We start from the raw sequence: 17,524 nt of genomic DNA, 5'->3' as shown, positions 1-17,524 counted from the left end.
CCTGCTGGGAGTCGTCATGCTTCAAAGAATAACCATTTATTTTCCCTCAGTAACTTTTTTTGAATTACTAGCAGAAAAGTGTCAAACTAAATTGCTACCTTTTGTACGTACAAGAACATGACAGAACATTTCTAAAACATGAGAAGGTTGTCAAAAGTCAGGAGAGATGTTAGGGGTCAGTCGTAAACAGTGAAGCTGTTACCTCTTCCCCTCCTCAGTCTCCAGATTTATAATGCTGCCGACTTTAGTGTGTTCCAACCCCACTGAGCTTCTCTTTACGCACACACACACACACACATACACACACACACACACACATACACACACAACCAGCATGTCTTTGACTCGCTTCTTCCATAATCAGCCGGTAGCTGTTGCTTTTTTAGAGCTAAGACAGAACAGCACATTTGAGGCGTGATATTTTCTCTGTACCATCTGTCACTGTAGCGGTTTCCCACCTGTTCACTGTAGACTCTGTGCAGTACTGCTCTGTCCTGAACTTAAATATTATGAAACCAGAAACCGCTCATAGATGAAGTTAATAAATTGCTCTGTGAGAGGAGGAAAAAACGTTCTATATAACCACGTGACTGTTCTTAAGTTTGGAAAAAGAAAATGTATGAGTATTTGAGCAATAATGTTAAGTAGCTAAAAAATGTAAGTGGTTCCTGTCAGTTGACTGATCAATCAACACTATGGTTGATAATCCTGGAAAAACTAGCAAGAGCAGGCTACAGCACTGCAGATGATTCATCCCAATCTCCCATCAGCCCAGATCAAAACTATACCACCTGCCTGACAACTGCTAGAAGCCAACTTGTCCATCACTCTCCCTAACTTCTGGACATCATCTTTAGATTGGTGTATTACAGTCCTGAGGGCCACAGACACTGGCCTTACCTAAAGTGAACCAATCCTGACTATGAATAACTTATAACATCCCATAGTTTGACTTCAGATTAGACAGGTTCAGGCCCACACTGTTGCTAATCTCATTTATTCACCCTGGATCAGTGAAGCTCAATAGAAACTCTTTCTCAAGTCAACATTTCCCTCATGCAACAGTTGCACTGATCATCTGGTCCAGGTACGATTCAGCAACCAGTATCTCCTTCCCAGTGGTGTCCACTCTGTAGAAGGCAAACCATTGTGCAATGTAAGTGGAGATGTGTATAATTTGCGAGCAGCCAGGCAGTTTTCGGGATGAGAGGAACTTGTGTGTGTAATTAGCTAGCTCAAACCTGTCGTTAGGAGAAGCCTCTGGAAAGCAGCCAGCGCTAATTGTTTATGTGCTGTCAGTCAAGTCCCTGTGTGCTCTGAAGCTTCCGAACAGTTTACTGCCCTGGAAACTTGCTGTTTATGCTACTTAAAGCCGTTCACCTTGTTCAGGGAACAATGGAACATCTGTGTGTCGAGATGAGTTAGTGCTGAAAGAGAGAGAATGATGGAAGGGAAGAAGGCGACAGGGGTGATATAGTGTTGGGAAGGTCGAAGGGAGACTTTCCCCACTGCAGGCAGAGGGGGGGCCCTCTCTGCCTCGGGTCATCTCGTCATGCTCTGCTATTACAACTGGGGGAAGTTACAGTCTCCACAAACTCTCTCACACACACACACACACACACACACTGTCACAGTCGGATGGGTCTGCCCTTCATGCCTTGTAACACACAGTCATCTTGAATCCCCCCATCGCCACAGGAAGTATTCCGCATCATCATCAATCTTGCAGCATGTGGACTGAATACCAAGCAGAGGAGTTACAGACCTGGCAAAGTTAAAGTGAAAGATGCTTCAGTCAACTCTTTTTGAGGTCGTTAATTAAAGATCAGATGGGAGACACTGTAGCCTCATGTTATTAGTCTAATTGTTGTCATGTTTTTCTAACTCTTTATTACAAAATGTCAAGATGTCACCTAAATCTTGGCCGACTGTATCTCGTGTTTAAAAAACTAGCATGGCCCAACAGTCCCATTAAATCCAATCAAGCTGCACCAAATTATACACCCATACATTTTAGCTCCCTGAATATGCCTGATTTTGATCAAGATCCATGAATTATTCCCTGGGAAATTAGTCAAAATGTCCTAACATTTCACAATGTTGAAGTAAGTGACAAAATCCAGGATTTGCCTTTTTGGATCTGAGCCTTTCTTGCCTTACAGTATGTCTTAAACTTTCAAAAAGTTCTACAGTAAGTAGTTTTTGGGTAATCCGACAGACGGACAAACAAACTGACAGGTCCGAAAACATAATCTCCGAGGTGGAGGTACTCATTTTACATAATAATGCTTAACAGGCCAGCAGAATTGCAGCTATGTGAGTATTTCTGTTATTGTATAATAACTAGTTTTAGCTAGTTATTACAATCTGAAAGTTGTCTTATGTTCTCCATGTGGGAAACCACACAAATTCAAGCATTTCTTCTGGAGACTCGCTTCTCAGTAAACCCATTTTTCATTTCACCAAACTATTATTTCCAACATTTTTTTGAATAAAAGGAATTTACAGTCCATTCAAATTTGGGTTTCTTGGCTATCAAGTGGAGATTCTAATATTTCTGGGCTTTACAGAGATTCAAACCAACTAATTCCCTCTTCTTGACTGGTAATTAGTTTTGACAAATACCAGTTAGCTTTACATTGTGTTGTTAAGCTCATGGCTGCTACACACTTGAGGATAATCAGGACAATTTTAGACCCAATTTGCCTCTTCCGACATCTCGGGGGCGTTGAATTGAAGAGTGGGAGGTGAACAAAGTAATCTTAATCCTACGGCTGGATTCGGATGCTCCCCAGTCTCGATTGTCGTAAATATCAAACATGTTCCGTCCTCCTCCATGTTTGTTTATCTTCTGAAATCTCATCCAATCATGCGAGTGTTCCATACTCCAGTTCAGAAGGTGGCGATAATGCGCCTAGAATCTGTTTGCCAACCGCTATGAAACAACTGTGGGATTACGATCCACATTATGAAATCATTTCCTACAAGTGTGTGGTCCTGCATTCTGGCCAAATCATCCAGTGTGTGTGTTCTGACCATTATAAGATAGACAATCGGTTCAAATGTAAATTTTAGTTTAGAGTTGAAAATCCTCGAGTGTGCAGCAGCCCTTAGTGAATAGATGCTTTTTTATAGACTGTATAACGTAGCAGGTGGGATAACTAAACACATACAAACACTACACCACTGCATTGTTGCAGTAATCCTCCTGGTCAGTGTCTTTCAGTGCAGACTGGATGATGATGTTGCCTCAATCTCTCGATGATCTTTCCCTCAGTCTGGTGATTAGAGTGACAAAGCAGTCCGTGTCTGTCGTGCAGTGATGTCATGAGAGCAGTTTTCTTATTCCCCTGTTTGTCTAACAGCCCTGCCTGTTCACTCAGACATGCCTTTATGTGCACAGGGACTATTAAGGGTTTTATGTTTCTCTCTCTCTCTCTCTCTCTGTCTCTGTCTCTGTCTCTCTGTCTCTGTCTCTCTCTCTCTGTGTGTTGTCCTTCAGCCTCTTGGAAGCCGTCAAGTGGCTGTTTCCAAACTTACCAAAGTGTACGCTCAGCAGAAAGACGCATGTGTTTCTGATTCCCTCCTTTGCCCATAAATACCAGGCTCCTCAACAGATTGTCTTTCTGTAATGACACAGCATCACTTAGGAGAGTTATAGTGTGTGTATCTGTGTGTGTGTGTGTGTATCTGTGTGTGTGTGTGTGTGTGTCTTGTACTCGTAAGAAGCAGTTTAAAATGTTTTCCCTTTTCAAAAAAGTGAACATGACCCACAGCAAACATGACCTAACACAACTCGCATTTCAAACCGAACCCAGCCACAAATATGTGTAATTGCAGTGTGAGACGAGGAGCTGTCCTTCGTGAACTCGAACGCTGAATTTGAAATCTTTTACGATGATGTTTGCGACACTTGAATAAGACTTCACTCACGTCTCAGCAAAGTCTCATCGCCACTTCTTCTTCTCCTTCCTCCAGGTGGCTCCTCTATCTGGCAGTCTTAATGGGGAGCTCCTCATGTCCTCCGGCCTCACCAGCACCACCAGCGTGTGCGAGCTGCCCCTGCCTCCGAAGCCCCTGGTGCGCTCCAGCATGTCCGTGGCACCGGCCGACTACGCCGAGCGTCCTGAGGTGATGCTGCGGCGGGAGACGAGCTCTTCCACTCTGCCGCTGAAGACGGAGGTACCGCTCCACCTCTGCAGCACCACCAACCAGCAGCACAAACTGCTCGGCGTGCAGCAGCAGATCCCCACCAAGCTCGCCGCCTTCAGTGGCAAAATGAAAGGAGCCAAGAGTGGCAAGGCTTCGCATCGCACTGACAGCACAGGTCAGTACTTAGACTTCAGATAGAGTTTCACGTGATCTCGGCCATGAGAAGGTTGAAGGTGAGGCGAAATCCACACAGCTCGCTCAACTGTGACACCTGATTCATTTCTACCAGCTGCTGCCTACAGTGCAAAATACGCAAAATGATGCCAACCTTAAAAGTATAGTAGCAGTCAACTCTTTCAAAAACTGTGTCTGTTGCATGTAGGATTGTTAAAACACAAATAATGGAGGATTGAATCCTTTCCCCCTGGTTTGTCAGGAAAAAGACAAACTGACTGGTTTGTCAGTTTGTCTTTTTCTTTTTTCCCCTGGAGAATCATGTTCAATGTCACAAATATGCCGAAAACTGAGAAGCTCTCTCACCGCACTGTCTTGCCAAATTAGTATGTTCACCTGGGGGTCATGTTCCCATCAATGCCTTTAGGTAAAAAAAAACAACAATCTACTGCAGAGTCATTTGACCCCGGGAGTGGATTCTTTCCCATTGCAGACAAAAGGCAGATGTCAGTGGGTGTTGGTTGGTATTTTGACCAGTGGAAAAGAGGGTTAACTTTCACATGTGATATTTATCTGAGCAGAATCCTGATTACGTTTTTTTATTTGTGTTTTCTTTATTTTTTTTTTCCTTCACTATAAAGTATGTCCAAGCCGTGACTGCCTGACATGACCGTGACCTATTCAGCATCATTTGTGGCTCATTAGAGTCACATTAGCGGTTTAGTGTGGGGCCGGGCTGAGCTGCTCCCGTTTACCAACGTAATCTAATTTCACAATTAAATCACCTTCTCTCTTTGTCCGTCTCTTGTTGTGTTGCTGCCTCCCCCCCCCCCCCCCCCCTCCTCCTCTCAGCCTCGGTGGATATGAAGCAGATGCTGAAGCTGTCCACCCGAGATGAAAGCGCCCTGAAGGCCAAGCGCTCCATCAGCCCCCACCAGCCGCTCTCGCTGTCAGCCCTGCATCACCACACAGGTACCGGTTTAATTCCCTGTTAGAAGCGCACGCGCCCCCCCCCCTCACTGCGTTTGGACAAACCCAAACACAGCCCTGTCTGTCTTTGCCTGCTGCATTATTAAACCGTGTGTTCTCACAGACACAGACATTCTCCACCTGGGCGAACCCGACCCCACCCGATCACGTTCCTCCGTGGCTGGCTTCATCCCCGGCCTCTCCCTGTGTAAACACCTATCCATTCCACTGTGATTAATGAGCGGCTGTGTTGCTGACTGCAGACGGTTTAACGCCGTAATCCTGTGTCCTCACAATTACAGCGGACAATAGACGCTGGCAGGAGCTCATGTGATAGATGTTCAGCTCAGATGATTAAGTGCAGCTATTTTAAACGGGTGCAAATGTCTAATCTGTTTTTAAACTATATTCAGTGCAATCGCTTCTCCTGTAATTTCTTTGACTTTGTGTCTCTGACAGATCAACTCAGTCCCCCAGATACGGCCCGACCGGACAGCCCCAACACCTCCATCACCTCCTCCGTCACCACCACCAGCCACCCTGCAAGTGCTCAGAAGCCCCCGATGCCTTCTGCACAGTCCCACCCTCCGGCTCCCACCATACCCCCCCACCCACAGAGCACCGGACTCCTCCAGTTTCCGCCCCAGGTGCAGCCGCAGGGCCTCAGTCCCAACACCCACACCCACGTCCAGGTGAACCACGGGCTCAGCCACAGCCACAGTCTGCCACAGCCGTACAAGAGCCCCCCTGAGGACGTCAATAAGGAGGACGTCATCTTTTTCTAAATTCTGCAAAAAAAAATTCTAAAAACTGCACTCAGATCAAGCACCGATTTTAGAAAAACAAAATAAAAATTGATGGGATGCGTAACTGATCCCCAACAATCCTCCATGTGCATTTCAAGAAGCTTCATATGTGAGGTATTGTGATGCTGAGTGTATGTGCAGTACGGACAGGTTGTGTTGTCATTGATGGGTGAAACGACTGAGTGGAGGAGCAGCCGTCTACTGCAGAGGACAGAGCTTCATGTGCTTACAGGAAAAAGAAATCGCATTTTATGGAAAAAAAAAAAGAGGACGTTCTTTGTAACAGTTTTTATTTTTAGCTGTTTTTTAACTGCAAGTATGAATAGGGAACCTTCGGCTCACCGACGGCTTCTTGCGATGAAAAGGTGTAAATGAAGTTGTAACAATCCAAAGACACGAGCTGTAAGAGCTGAAGGAATTTGACTGAAAGGAACAAAGCAAAAGAAAAACTGTCAGGTGCATTTTAGGAGACCTCTGTCAGTTCCTGAAGCGTAGAACGGGTGGAGGTGCAGTGATGGAGCTCGGGCCTCGACCACCTGCTTCTACTAGACCTGGAACCACAGGAAAGGATTCCACAGGAACTCAGATGAACTCATTGCGTTTGCACAGTGTGAACACTCCATTCCAGACAGATGAATGAACTCTGTTGTCATGTTCTCTGTTCATTTAGAAACGTTGTTCTTCTTAATCGTGTTTATTGTAGAAGGTTCACATTGAGGATTACATCTTTAGTGTTTCCAGTGGTTGGGAAACCTGACTTGGATCTGGTCAGAGGACAGTTTCCCCAGGCTGTTGTATAATAATGCTTCATTTCAATTAAGGGAGAGTTTGGATTTGATCATGTTCACGGGCTGGAGGGGCAGAACTGAGACCAACTCAGTGACGTCTTTCTGATGTCTCTATAGTTTGAAGTACTGTCAGTTATAACCTACTCCATGTCTGTACCTGCCTTTTGTATTTTACCTTCCTGATACAGACTCACAATGCCTGGACTTTTGTATCGGCAGATTTAGTTTATTCAGAAAAAATAACCACAAAGCAAAATGTTTTATTTGTGGGACTTTTCAGCATAAAATATTCCCAAATTTTACCAATTTTTTGTCTAACTCTTCTTTGCAGCTCTAAAACGAGTTCTTGCAAGTTGCATTACAGCACAATTGCTGTTTTGGAGCGGCTAAGAATGGAGAATTCATTCTTGATTCTAGTATAATAGTCAATTATTTCCGTGAAAATAAAAGTTTAGGTTTATCTGGGTGAAAGTATAATACTTTAATACTGTGGTGTCAGATCAGTACTTGTGTGTCAGCGGTTTCATGAAGGATCACTTTTTATTACAGACATTTACAACAGATATTAAGGTAAATGTATTTATCATGTAGTTTATTTAAATATGCCATCCACTTCCAGACTTGTACCTGAGTTGCTGTTGATTCTGACACCCAGGTTATTAGCTGAACTTTGCTGAACTCAAGAGTGTTCATCATAACCTGTGGAAACCAAAAAGGCCTCAGTGCCTTTGTCTCACCCTGGGTTTCATTTCACCAAAACTGACGCTCTCAGCAAGAATCTTAAAGAAATATCTCATGTACTGTACTGTTCACGACAGTTTTATATGGGAAATTGACATTTAACTGGATCATGAGAAATAAATGGAGAAAATGTTGGGTGAAAAGAGCAGATAAGTACTAATTGCAACAATTTGAATGAGTTATAATGCACTGAAAATATTGAAATTCATTGTACTAATAGTAAATCCAACTTCAATGTTTTTGCACTAGTTGATCCAGTAGAATAAAAGCATCTGTGTTATTTCCAAAGGTTAACAGCTGAGTTTGTACAGGGACGGTCTGACAGTGACAACATGGTGGAGCACAGTGTTAACACTGGTTTTCACTTCTCAGTGGAGTCCATTATGAAACTGCTTCTGTGAACACGTTCAGAGTCACAGGTCGAGCATGAGCCGGGAATGTGCAGTTCATTGAAGAGTTGTAAAGTTGATCAATTTACCCATTCACCCGGGTTAGGAAATGAAAAGTTAATGGTTTCGAGTCATTATTTTGTCTGATTTTAACAACTTAACAGTTTGAAAAATTTGTCAGAGTGGGTTCATTTTTAGCTGAGCCCGTTTATATATCTTTGAGTTAAATATGAAGATGTCAGTTGTTATCGAGGCCCTCGGGTCTCACACACTGTGGGGGGGGGGTGTTGATCGTCAATGACATTTCATTATCTGGGTCTTAAATGTCTGTGCCTGACAGAGAAGCTCCTGCAGCAAAAATAGGACGATGAACTTTTGTCTGACATTTCAGTCTTTATCTTTCTCACCATATCAAAATATATGGAGGTGGATGCCATTTAGGTTTTTCCCTGCATGTACGTGGGATTCCTTTCAATCCTGAAGCAGTTGACACGTAAACGTTTTCTGTCTCTGGAGGGGAAAATGTCATTTGAACTTTATTTTTTCTATGAGCTGGTGTCTGAAGGTGTGATCACGAGCAAGACTTCTGAGTGATGATGTATATTATATGTATATTTCTGTACATATTGTACCTGGTCTCTTCTGCACTGCCTCTCCTGACACATTCTTATATTAGATTGATTATTTCACATGAATCAAGAAGCAACAGTTGTCGGTGTATATTAATTTCAAGTACACACATGGGTGTGTACGTACAGTCTGGTACGCTGCCTTGCTCGGACACACTTGTGGCAGTTTAGGAAAAACCACAATCAGTGGTTCTGTCGATTCAAGGGTTGTATATTTAACCTACTGGTGCTTGTAGATGTCTTAGCTTTGACGCTGAGGTGCACTGTCTCTTTTTGTCCTGCGACTCCTGATCGAGTCGATGTAGCAGTCGTAAAAAACAAAACAAGAAGTCAAAAAACTGCTCGTTTCCGTCAGTTAAACCAAAGAGACATTCGGCTGACTGGGCTTCTGTCTGTGCTCCCGTGAGAGGAGAAATGACACAGTGCTGGTTGTGTGGTCATCCACAAAGTGTTATTACTTATAAAAACATCCTCTTGGGAGTGTCCATAACAGTTTTTACAGCACATGGCTGTCCACTTCATATCCGGCTTCACAGCTCGGCATTGGATTTCCTGTTTGTTTTGTGGCCCCACATCCACATCACTGGGGTCTGTTTGTACACAGGTGGACAGAATGATTTCAGAGTAACGTTGAAAACACATAAACCATCAACTCAGCAATAAATCAAATTGGTATGTCTGTATACTGGCTTGTAGTGGCATATGTAACTGTATGAGCTCAATATTTTATTTATTTTCATCAACACTTGATCATTTTAAAGAATAAGGGGCTGTGAATGTGCATGTAAACATCCTTTATGTAGTTTCCAGTGGGTGGAACCCTTTGATAAAAACAATCCCCTTTTTTCCACCCAGAGCTTTCAGCCATCTCACACAACCTTCCAGTGTTTTTGAAGTAAAACCCTTAATGAACAATTAGTCTTAAAAGTGTGACATCTTAAAGCTGTAATGTCATGACAACTGAGCACACTCCATCCCCAGATGAAGACCATGTGATTCCATGGACAGCTCGACAAAAAGCAAGAACCTTGATTTTTGTGATTTTTATGCATCACCAAGTTTGATCCGGAACTTTTGTTCCAGTGTTTGTATGTTTTCCTGTATTTTCAAGTGTCTCTTTTCTAAAGCTGAAGGAGAAAAAGTTCTAAATCTGGTGTTAGAGCCCTTAAGTTCTTCGGATCAACTCAAGTCTTAAATGTTGTTTTGCTGAACTGAACTTGCTCTGTTTTAAAACTTTTTGAAGCCAGTCAGTCACATCACTGTGTGTGTGTGTGTGTGTGTGTGTGTGTGAGTGAGTCTGTTTGTGTGTGTTTGTGTATTCTTAAAAAAACACATTTCCGACGCTCTTCTTCGGTTGTGTTTTTATACACACACACACCTTGGACCTGTAATGTGTAAATAATCCTGAACATATTTTATTTCCTCGGCCAATTTTACACTAGTCACTTTGGATAGTAGCATACTTGAAGGGGAAAAAATAATGTTGATCATGCTTATTATTGTTTGTAAACTTTTATTTACCGTGAGCTGTCTAATGACGTTTGTAGCAAACAGAATTGATTATTTTGTTTTGTACTGTTTTATTCACTGCGAGACGTTAGAACGAGCTGTGGACACAAACTGCTGCCTTAGAGAGAGTTTAGTAATAAAAGAGTCCTGAAATGATTTTGTCTTCTTTTGTCTTTTGTTTTTTTTCAAAATCCCAGTCAACAAAGTTGGATGTTTGTTTTGTTGTGTAAACAATGAATTATTCTCTTTCATGTAAATGTGTATTTACACAGATTCATTGTCTTTTCTCTTTTTGTTCTCCCCCTCTACGACCAACATATAATTCGGCCTCTCATTATTTAGATTTCTCCTCCGCAAAATAATCCTGCCCACCCAATTAGCTGGCAGCGCGGCCATGCCTCCGTGTCTGGGAGGTGCAGTGAGGGTGTGATTGACCCTGTGTTTAGACGACCTAATAACAGTCTATTCCCAGACAAAGCTCTATTTTCAGGTGCTGCGGTTGTGGCTGTTCAATCGCTCGCTAACAGCCGCACCGCCGGTTCCTTGGTTATTGTCCTTCTGGCCGGGAAGACGCTACAGTAGTGGCCAGTTTTTATTGTCTGCTGTCATTAGTGGCTTTTCCTCTGTCTCCTCTCAACAATTATTTTTCCAGGCTGCTTCCCCTGTGGAGGGACGCTGCATTTGTCTCCCGTCTTTGTTTTCGTCTCGTTGCTTCCACTCCTTCTGCCCATTGCATGTCTCCCTGTCTCGTCCCCTCACATCTAATGTCTCCCATGCATCTCAGCTCCACCGCCTCACAAGCTCGGAGGCCTTTCTTCTTTTTCTTTTTTTCTGTTTTTCTGTGATGCAGTCAGGAGTCTTGGCTGTTGTGATTCTGTGACAGAGGTTCTTCTAACCACAGAGTTAAACAAATGGATGCCCCTCAGAGACAGACGTGCAGACGAGCCTCCCTGCAGCCTCATAAAACGCTCAGACAAATCTGAGTTTGATGGACTCCGTCTCTGCTGGTTGCTGTTTGTCTTTGTTCTTCCACTCCGATCTAACAGCTTCCTTGTGCTTTGGCACCAAGGAGGATGGAAAGAGACACTAAGCTGTTAAACGAGCATAGTTTGGCTACTGAGAGAGACCAGCATTCACATTCAGGGTTTTCTAGCTTGTGACCCTTGTCAGATTTTACATGCATCAAATCGGTTGTGGCCAGTTCAACCAAACAAGGATGTTTTTGTCTTGTTTGAGAATTGTTAAGAGGTGTGAGGAAGTGGGCCGAGTCGTACATGTACGCAAAGGTATCAGTCGCCTCCCGCTCACTTCCTGTCTGTGCGAGCAAGGAGTCGAATAAAACATTCACTTCCTGTGGCCAAATAAATCCTAGCATGGCTTTGTGTGGAATTGAACTTTGGTGAACTTTGACCTGGGAAACTTTGGTGAACTTTGACCTGGCCCTTAAGTCTGCAACCATGCTAGAGTCTGTCCCACTAATACCACCAATACACCTACACTAACAAGGATTCCCATATCCAGTTGTTCTCTCAAATCATTCTCTCGTCATTGTTGTGAAAACTATTAGTTTTTCAATCCTATAATCTCCAACCTGCTGCAGTAAATACTCCAAATACGACAAAAAGTGTTTAAATTTACCCAAAGGTGCACTTCATGTTTCTGTTTGTGTAAAATGAACAGTGTCCATCTGTTTAAGGAAAAAACTGAAGCTTTAAAAATGAGACTAAGGGGCCATTTGTTAAGCTTTATGTCTCAAGTAGGAAATGGGCGTCAGACAGACTGGGGAACTGTTAAAAAGTTGACATTTTAAGAACAGTGGTGCCTTGTGCTGAATGACAGCATGATGTCAAGACATTGCTGAATGTGTGTAGCAGATACAATGTTTACAGTGTGTATCACTTTAGTTCATGTGTTGGTGTGTTTACATTTGCCAATTACCACTAAATATATTGTATAGCTGAGGTTGGCTGATGGGAATGTTGGCGCTAGACAAAATTCTGTGGGTCACCACGATCTTACGATTCATCCTGTGGGGGGGCAAGAGGGTCTTTACCAAACATATAAATCATCCAATAGTAATGAAGACACTTTGCTCCAAGCTATGAATTATGATGCCAGTGAAAGTTAGGAATTAACCAAAGTAAGTGAAACAAAAAAGGGAAAAAAAGTGGCAACAATATGTTTTTTGTCTTGTTAATCATCTTGTGAACCTACAGATTTATCTTGCAGGTCCTCGTGGACTTCCTGACCCCAGCAGTTTGTGAACCGCTGCTTGGAACCTTCGTCTCTAAACCAGACCACCTCCGACTGGTTGTTATTGTGGGTGATGTGAGGAAGGAATGTGCTTGATGGCTGCTTATCTGACACACAAAGATCCTCTTGTTGAAAATACATAAAGCAGGACTCTATCTGTCCTCCTTGCTAACACCCAAGGTGATTACAGGAAGATAGTCGGCAGTAAAACAAGTCTCTCCGCCAAGGCTGCTTCCAGCTCGTCTTACGTAACCCCCTTGGCAGGCGGTGGTGTTTAAACCAGGAAGAGAAGTCTGTCAAAGATAAGGCATTCCGATTTTTGAAGCTTTTATCGGAGACAGATAAGGAACTCGAAGGTTTGTGGCCTGTAACAACAACTGTTTATTTACACGTCTCCTTGGACACAAGATGTTTCTCACTGGTTATCTCAGATGTAAGCTCAGAGTGATTTCATGCCGGTCTGGCTCAAGGTTCTGCTTTGGATGAATGAGAATCATTGTTCCTCCACCTGCTCAACGGATCCTCCATCTTGAATCGACAAAGGACGTCCCTGTGAGGGGGGGGGGGGGGGCAGCAGCGAACAGGCCTCCACATAGTGAGGTTACGGCAGGTAAAAGTCCGATCGGGTGGAGGGCCATTGTTCTGCCAGAGGAGACACCTTACGTGAACTGAAAGGGGAGATGGACTATAAAGGAAGTGTGCTGCACGCTGAGTCACCCTTTGTGCTCAGAGCATTTGCTCTCTGCAGTCAGCTGTAGCCTGGTGACTGACCGGTCAGGCCGGTTCTATTCCCATGGGCTCCAGTGCATCAGGAAGGCATGAATGGTGCCATTGTCCAGAGAAGAGTAAAAACACATTAGATTCTCATTAAGTTTCACTGAGATATATCTATGCTTCATTTACAAAACTATATTTAGATCAAAGGAATAGTTTCACATTTCAGGATATAATGTTCATTCACTTTCTTGCCGTGTGTCGGATTATGATGTAACTCCTGTAAAGCTAGAACCTGCAGGCATTTAGCTTAGCTTAGCATAGAAACTGGTTTATCACATAGACTGTGTATAAAGATGAACGACGCAGCATTATTTTCCTCATGTCCCATCTAATAACAAGGAGCAGATGGGATTTATGACCTATACTGCAGCCAGCCACCAGGGGGAAATCCAGATGAATTGGCTTCACTTCTGGTGAGCTGCCATGTTGTCCATCTTTGTATAAAATCTTTGGTTTATCACAATCAGCTCACGTTAGCATTTGCACCATTTTGCAATGGTCATTTAACTTTTGTGAACTCTTAAACCAGTTGGCTGTGGTTAAAGCAAAACAGTATCATTATAGTATTTTATTCTGAGCTTCTTTTCCTACATTAGGAGCCTTCTTTGTGAACGGTGTTTTTCTTCATCGCTGTTGTCAGAACTACAGAGTTAGTTAAGTATGAGCCAAGTTAATCAGGTTATAGTCTAAAGACAACCAGTGAGCTCCCAACTTGAAAAGTATGAATTAGCTCTTTATACCTGACTGATTGGAAAATGACAATCCGATCACAAAGCAGTGTCCAATCAGAGGCCCGACTGTTGTGTTACTTTCATCTCTGCAGAAGGCATGGAAGATGTCGTTGGACCAGTCCGCAGATTTAAGCACTTTCCATCTGTTCCAGGATGCTGTATTGTTCACGGCTGATGCAGTGTGGGAGGTCTCTGTGGCATTTTCAGAGAAGTAGAAAGAACTTCCTTAAAACACACACACACACACACATTTCTGGTACCTAAAGTCGAACGCTAGTGGTGCCAAGACAAATAGCCTCCTGGCAGCCATCATGGAAAACTCTCCTCCAAACCCAACGTGAAGATGTGGGCAATTTAATTTGCAAGGTTTCGCCCTGGAAAGACCCGACAGCAGCTTTATGTGAAGTTTCTTTGCTTTTATCAAAGATGTTTCTAAAAGTCTGCGCAGATCGCTGGGTAATATGTGCAATGCCTTCAAGAATAAGGTGATACAATGTGGAAAAATGTTCAAATACACATATAACTAAAGTGAAAAAGGACCAAAGCCCTGCGGGAAGCCCTTTAAATCCACATAGTGCTGTGAAATGCATCTAAAGTGAGTAAGAGGAAGCTGTAGGCTCTCACCATCAGGTACAGGAGAAGCACTTTTGATAATGGTGCACTTAAACCTCCCTTTATTATCTTCAAGGAGTTCTCCGTGAGGATTTGTTGTCCCTTTCGAAGAATGTGGCCTGAGGTGGTGCACTTCAGTCCACCGCCACCCTTTCAACATCGTCAAAAGCTAAAGAAAGTCTCTTTTTCGGTCTTAACAAGATGGTTTTGTGTTCTATTTTTGTGCACTTTGATATTTTCTTTCTAGTACTTGTGTATCTTCACAACCACCGCAACATTATTTGTCCCCGTTGAGTCTTCATTTTTGTATGTAACATTAGCTGATGAAGGAGGGGAGAGAGTTTACACAGCCTGTGAAACCACAAAGATCCAAATTCAGCTGTGGATGGACACACTGTGGCGAGGATGGCTGTGCCCGGCTCCCTCAGCGCCTCCTGCTTTCATGTCGGAGGAGAGGAGCGCAGAGGAGCTCATCACAAGTGCAGCGCTGCTCTACAGGGGAGATCTAAACACAGCCTCTCTGATTTAGGAGCTGGAACCGAGCAGTCGCCATGCAGCCTCCCACCAGAGCTGGCAGGGCTGGATGGCTGTCAGGCCGCTGTTGATGGGGTGAGGAGGGAGAAGAGGAGGAGGAGGAGGAGGGAAGGGAGGGGAGACGCTGCCAAAAGAGCAAAAGGCCACAAACTGCTGCTGCTGAGACAAAGCTCGGTGGGTTTGTGTGAGGAAAGAAAGGAGTTCTGAAGCTGGAAATCTGTTCATCTATTCACTCGAGGGAACCACGATTAAAAACAGACATGTCTACGTCATTTCACTCGAGACGAAAACAAAGCCAACGCTAATGCAAAAAGAAGAAAACAGGGCAGGAGCACAAAAACAGACGTCCATCGTCACCACAGAGCGAAAGACTCCTTCCGAAAGGAGTGAGAAAACCAGCCTGTGACATAAAACACTGCAAACAAAGGTGCCAGAGTCCTTAACATATAAAAAGAATTGAAGCTGAGGGGATGGTGGTGAGGGTGGATGGTTGGTGGTTTGGTTCAGACAACAAAGACACTTGGGTTAATGTCAGGAGAAGACTGTGGTTTGAGTTAAATATTAATAAAGCAAACCCGTCCTCAAGTTCCTCATCTCAGGATTTACTTTTTCAATATTTAATCAAGACCAACATCTTTACCCGACGTTAACCCAGTGCTTTGAGATTCAAAACACGACCATGAAAATGTTACTAATGAAATTGTGAAGAATACTTTAAAACGAACGAAATGAGTCGTCATTGAACATTTTGCAGATGAGACAAAAAACAAACTCGACATCAGATTTTCCTGCAAACACGTTTGCTGCTGCCAGAGGAGAAGAAACTCTACTCCGCTAAAAGCAGACTTGCAGAATTACTCCTTGCACTGCAGATGTGGCTCAGGGGGTAGAGCGGGTCACCCACTAACCAGAAGGTCGGTGTTTCGATCCCTGGCTCCTCCAGTGTGCAAGTGTCCACAACATACTGAACCCCAGGTTGCTCCTGAAGGCTGTGGGGACGGTGTGTGATAGAAGAAGTGCAGCATGTAGTACTGCTGTATGAACGTGTGAATGTGGCTTAAGTGCTTTGACGGGTCGATAAGACTAGAAGAAGAAGCACCATATAAAAACAGTCTACACACACACACACACACACACACACACACACACACACACAATCCCTCTGTCAAAGGTTCTCATCACCTCTGAGGAAGAAACATCACTCATGCAAGCAGCAGAAACTATTTGCCAACCCGGTGAAATCCCTCCTGGGCGTGCACACACATGCACTGCATACTGTAAATACACCTGCACACACACACACACACACACACACACACACACACACACACACACACACACACAGCACATGTTTCTCTTTGGCTTTTTTTATCCACGGGTCTCGTTTCAGACCATTAGGATGTCACAGCGGCCTGGCAGAGTGTTACAGTGCATTATGTGGGATAACAGGATAATGCCAAACAAGCTCCAATGAAAGCTGCGTCGTCTACTGTAACTTGCACAAGAACCTGTTCTTCTACCAACAAAGGAAGTGCTATTGTTCAGTCCCAACACAAATCTCTTTGTGCGTCTGCTTCTGCTCCTCCTCTCTCTCTCTCTCTCTGTGTTTTTTTTTTTAGATATACCCCTCCTCTCTCTGTCTATTTGTCTGCTCTCTGGGAAACAACATCTGTCAGCCAATCAGAGCCCAGCGTTTCGGGCCGAAAACAAGAAACTCCACTTTGGTTACTGGCCTGAACGATGCACCCTGCAAACGATCAGCTTTGCACTACACTCTCATCATCAATCATTTAGTGTTTTTCTCTCGGGCTGGCTCGTGTTTGCAGTGACCCACCTCTGCTCCTCTTACTTCCTGTGAATCAAAAAGCAGAGGGGAGCTATTGTGGGAGTCTGAGGATTCTGAAATGAGGTGCAGGCCGTGGTGCAGCCACATGGCACCGTCTCATCAGGCTTCCTCTGTATGTGTGCGTGCATGCATGAGTGAGTCACTGAGTGAGTGTGTGTGTGTGTGTGTTAATACAGCATGTGTTTGCTTCATTAGCTTCGCATCAGCCCGCGTGCTCTGCTCTGAATGAGGAGGGAGGACGACACACGTCAGCTCCAGACAGAGACAGATGCTGCTGACATGTCCAAGTATCTCTCTATTGTGCTGTTCATCCTCGGTGTCACATCTCATCCCGAGTGGTCGGCCAGACACGGCCCAACAGAAGGGGTCACCTCACACACACACACACAAACACACACACACACACACACACACACACACCCACACCCACACACACACAAACCCCTGCGTGTGGTTTGATTTTCATAATTCAGTTTGGTGTGTTTCTCTGTGTGTGTGTGTGTGTGTGTGTGTGTGTGTGTGTGTGTGTGTGTGTGTGTGTGTGTGTGTGTGTGTGTGTGTGTGTGTGCGTGCGCGTGTGTGTGTCTGTGTGTGTGTGTGTGTGTGTGTGCCAG

At 44.0% G+C, this 17,524-nt stretch overlaps 1 protein-coding gene across 1 annotated transcript in view; it reads left to right on the top strand.

Annotated features, from left to right (window-relative positions):
* arhgef18b (rho/rac guanine nucleotide exchange factor (GEF) 18b) overlaps nt 1–10,313 on the top strand; it is a 38,503-nt gene extending 28,190 nt beyond the window's left edge. The window contains exons 28-30 of the mRNA XM_061077615.1: nt 3,979–4,327; nt 5,179–5,298; nt 5,755–10,313. Coding sequence (XP_060933598.1) covers nt 3,979–4,327; nt 5,179–5,298; nt 5,755–6,080 — 795 coding nt within the window. The 3' untranslated portion in view covers nt 6,081–10,313. The remainder of the gene's footprint in view (nt 1–3,978; nt 4,328–5,178; nt 5,299–5,754) is intronic.
* Nucleotides 10,314–17,524: the final 7,211 nt, after the last annotated feature.

This window comes from Limanda limanda, chromosome 9 (genome assembly GCF_963576545.1).
Source record: "Limanda limanda chromosome 9, fLimLim1.1, whole genome shotgun sequence".
In the NCBI taxonomy this organism is placed as follows: Eukaryota; Metazoa; Chordata; class Actinopteri; order Pleuronectiformes; family Pleuronectidae; genus Limanda; species Limanda limanda.
This window is presented reverse-complemented; position numbering and strand designations above follow the sequence as displayed.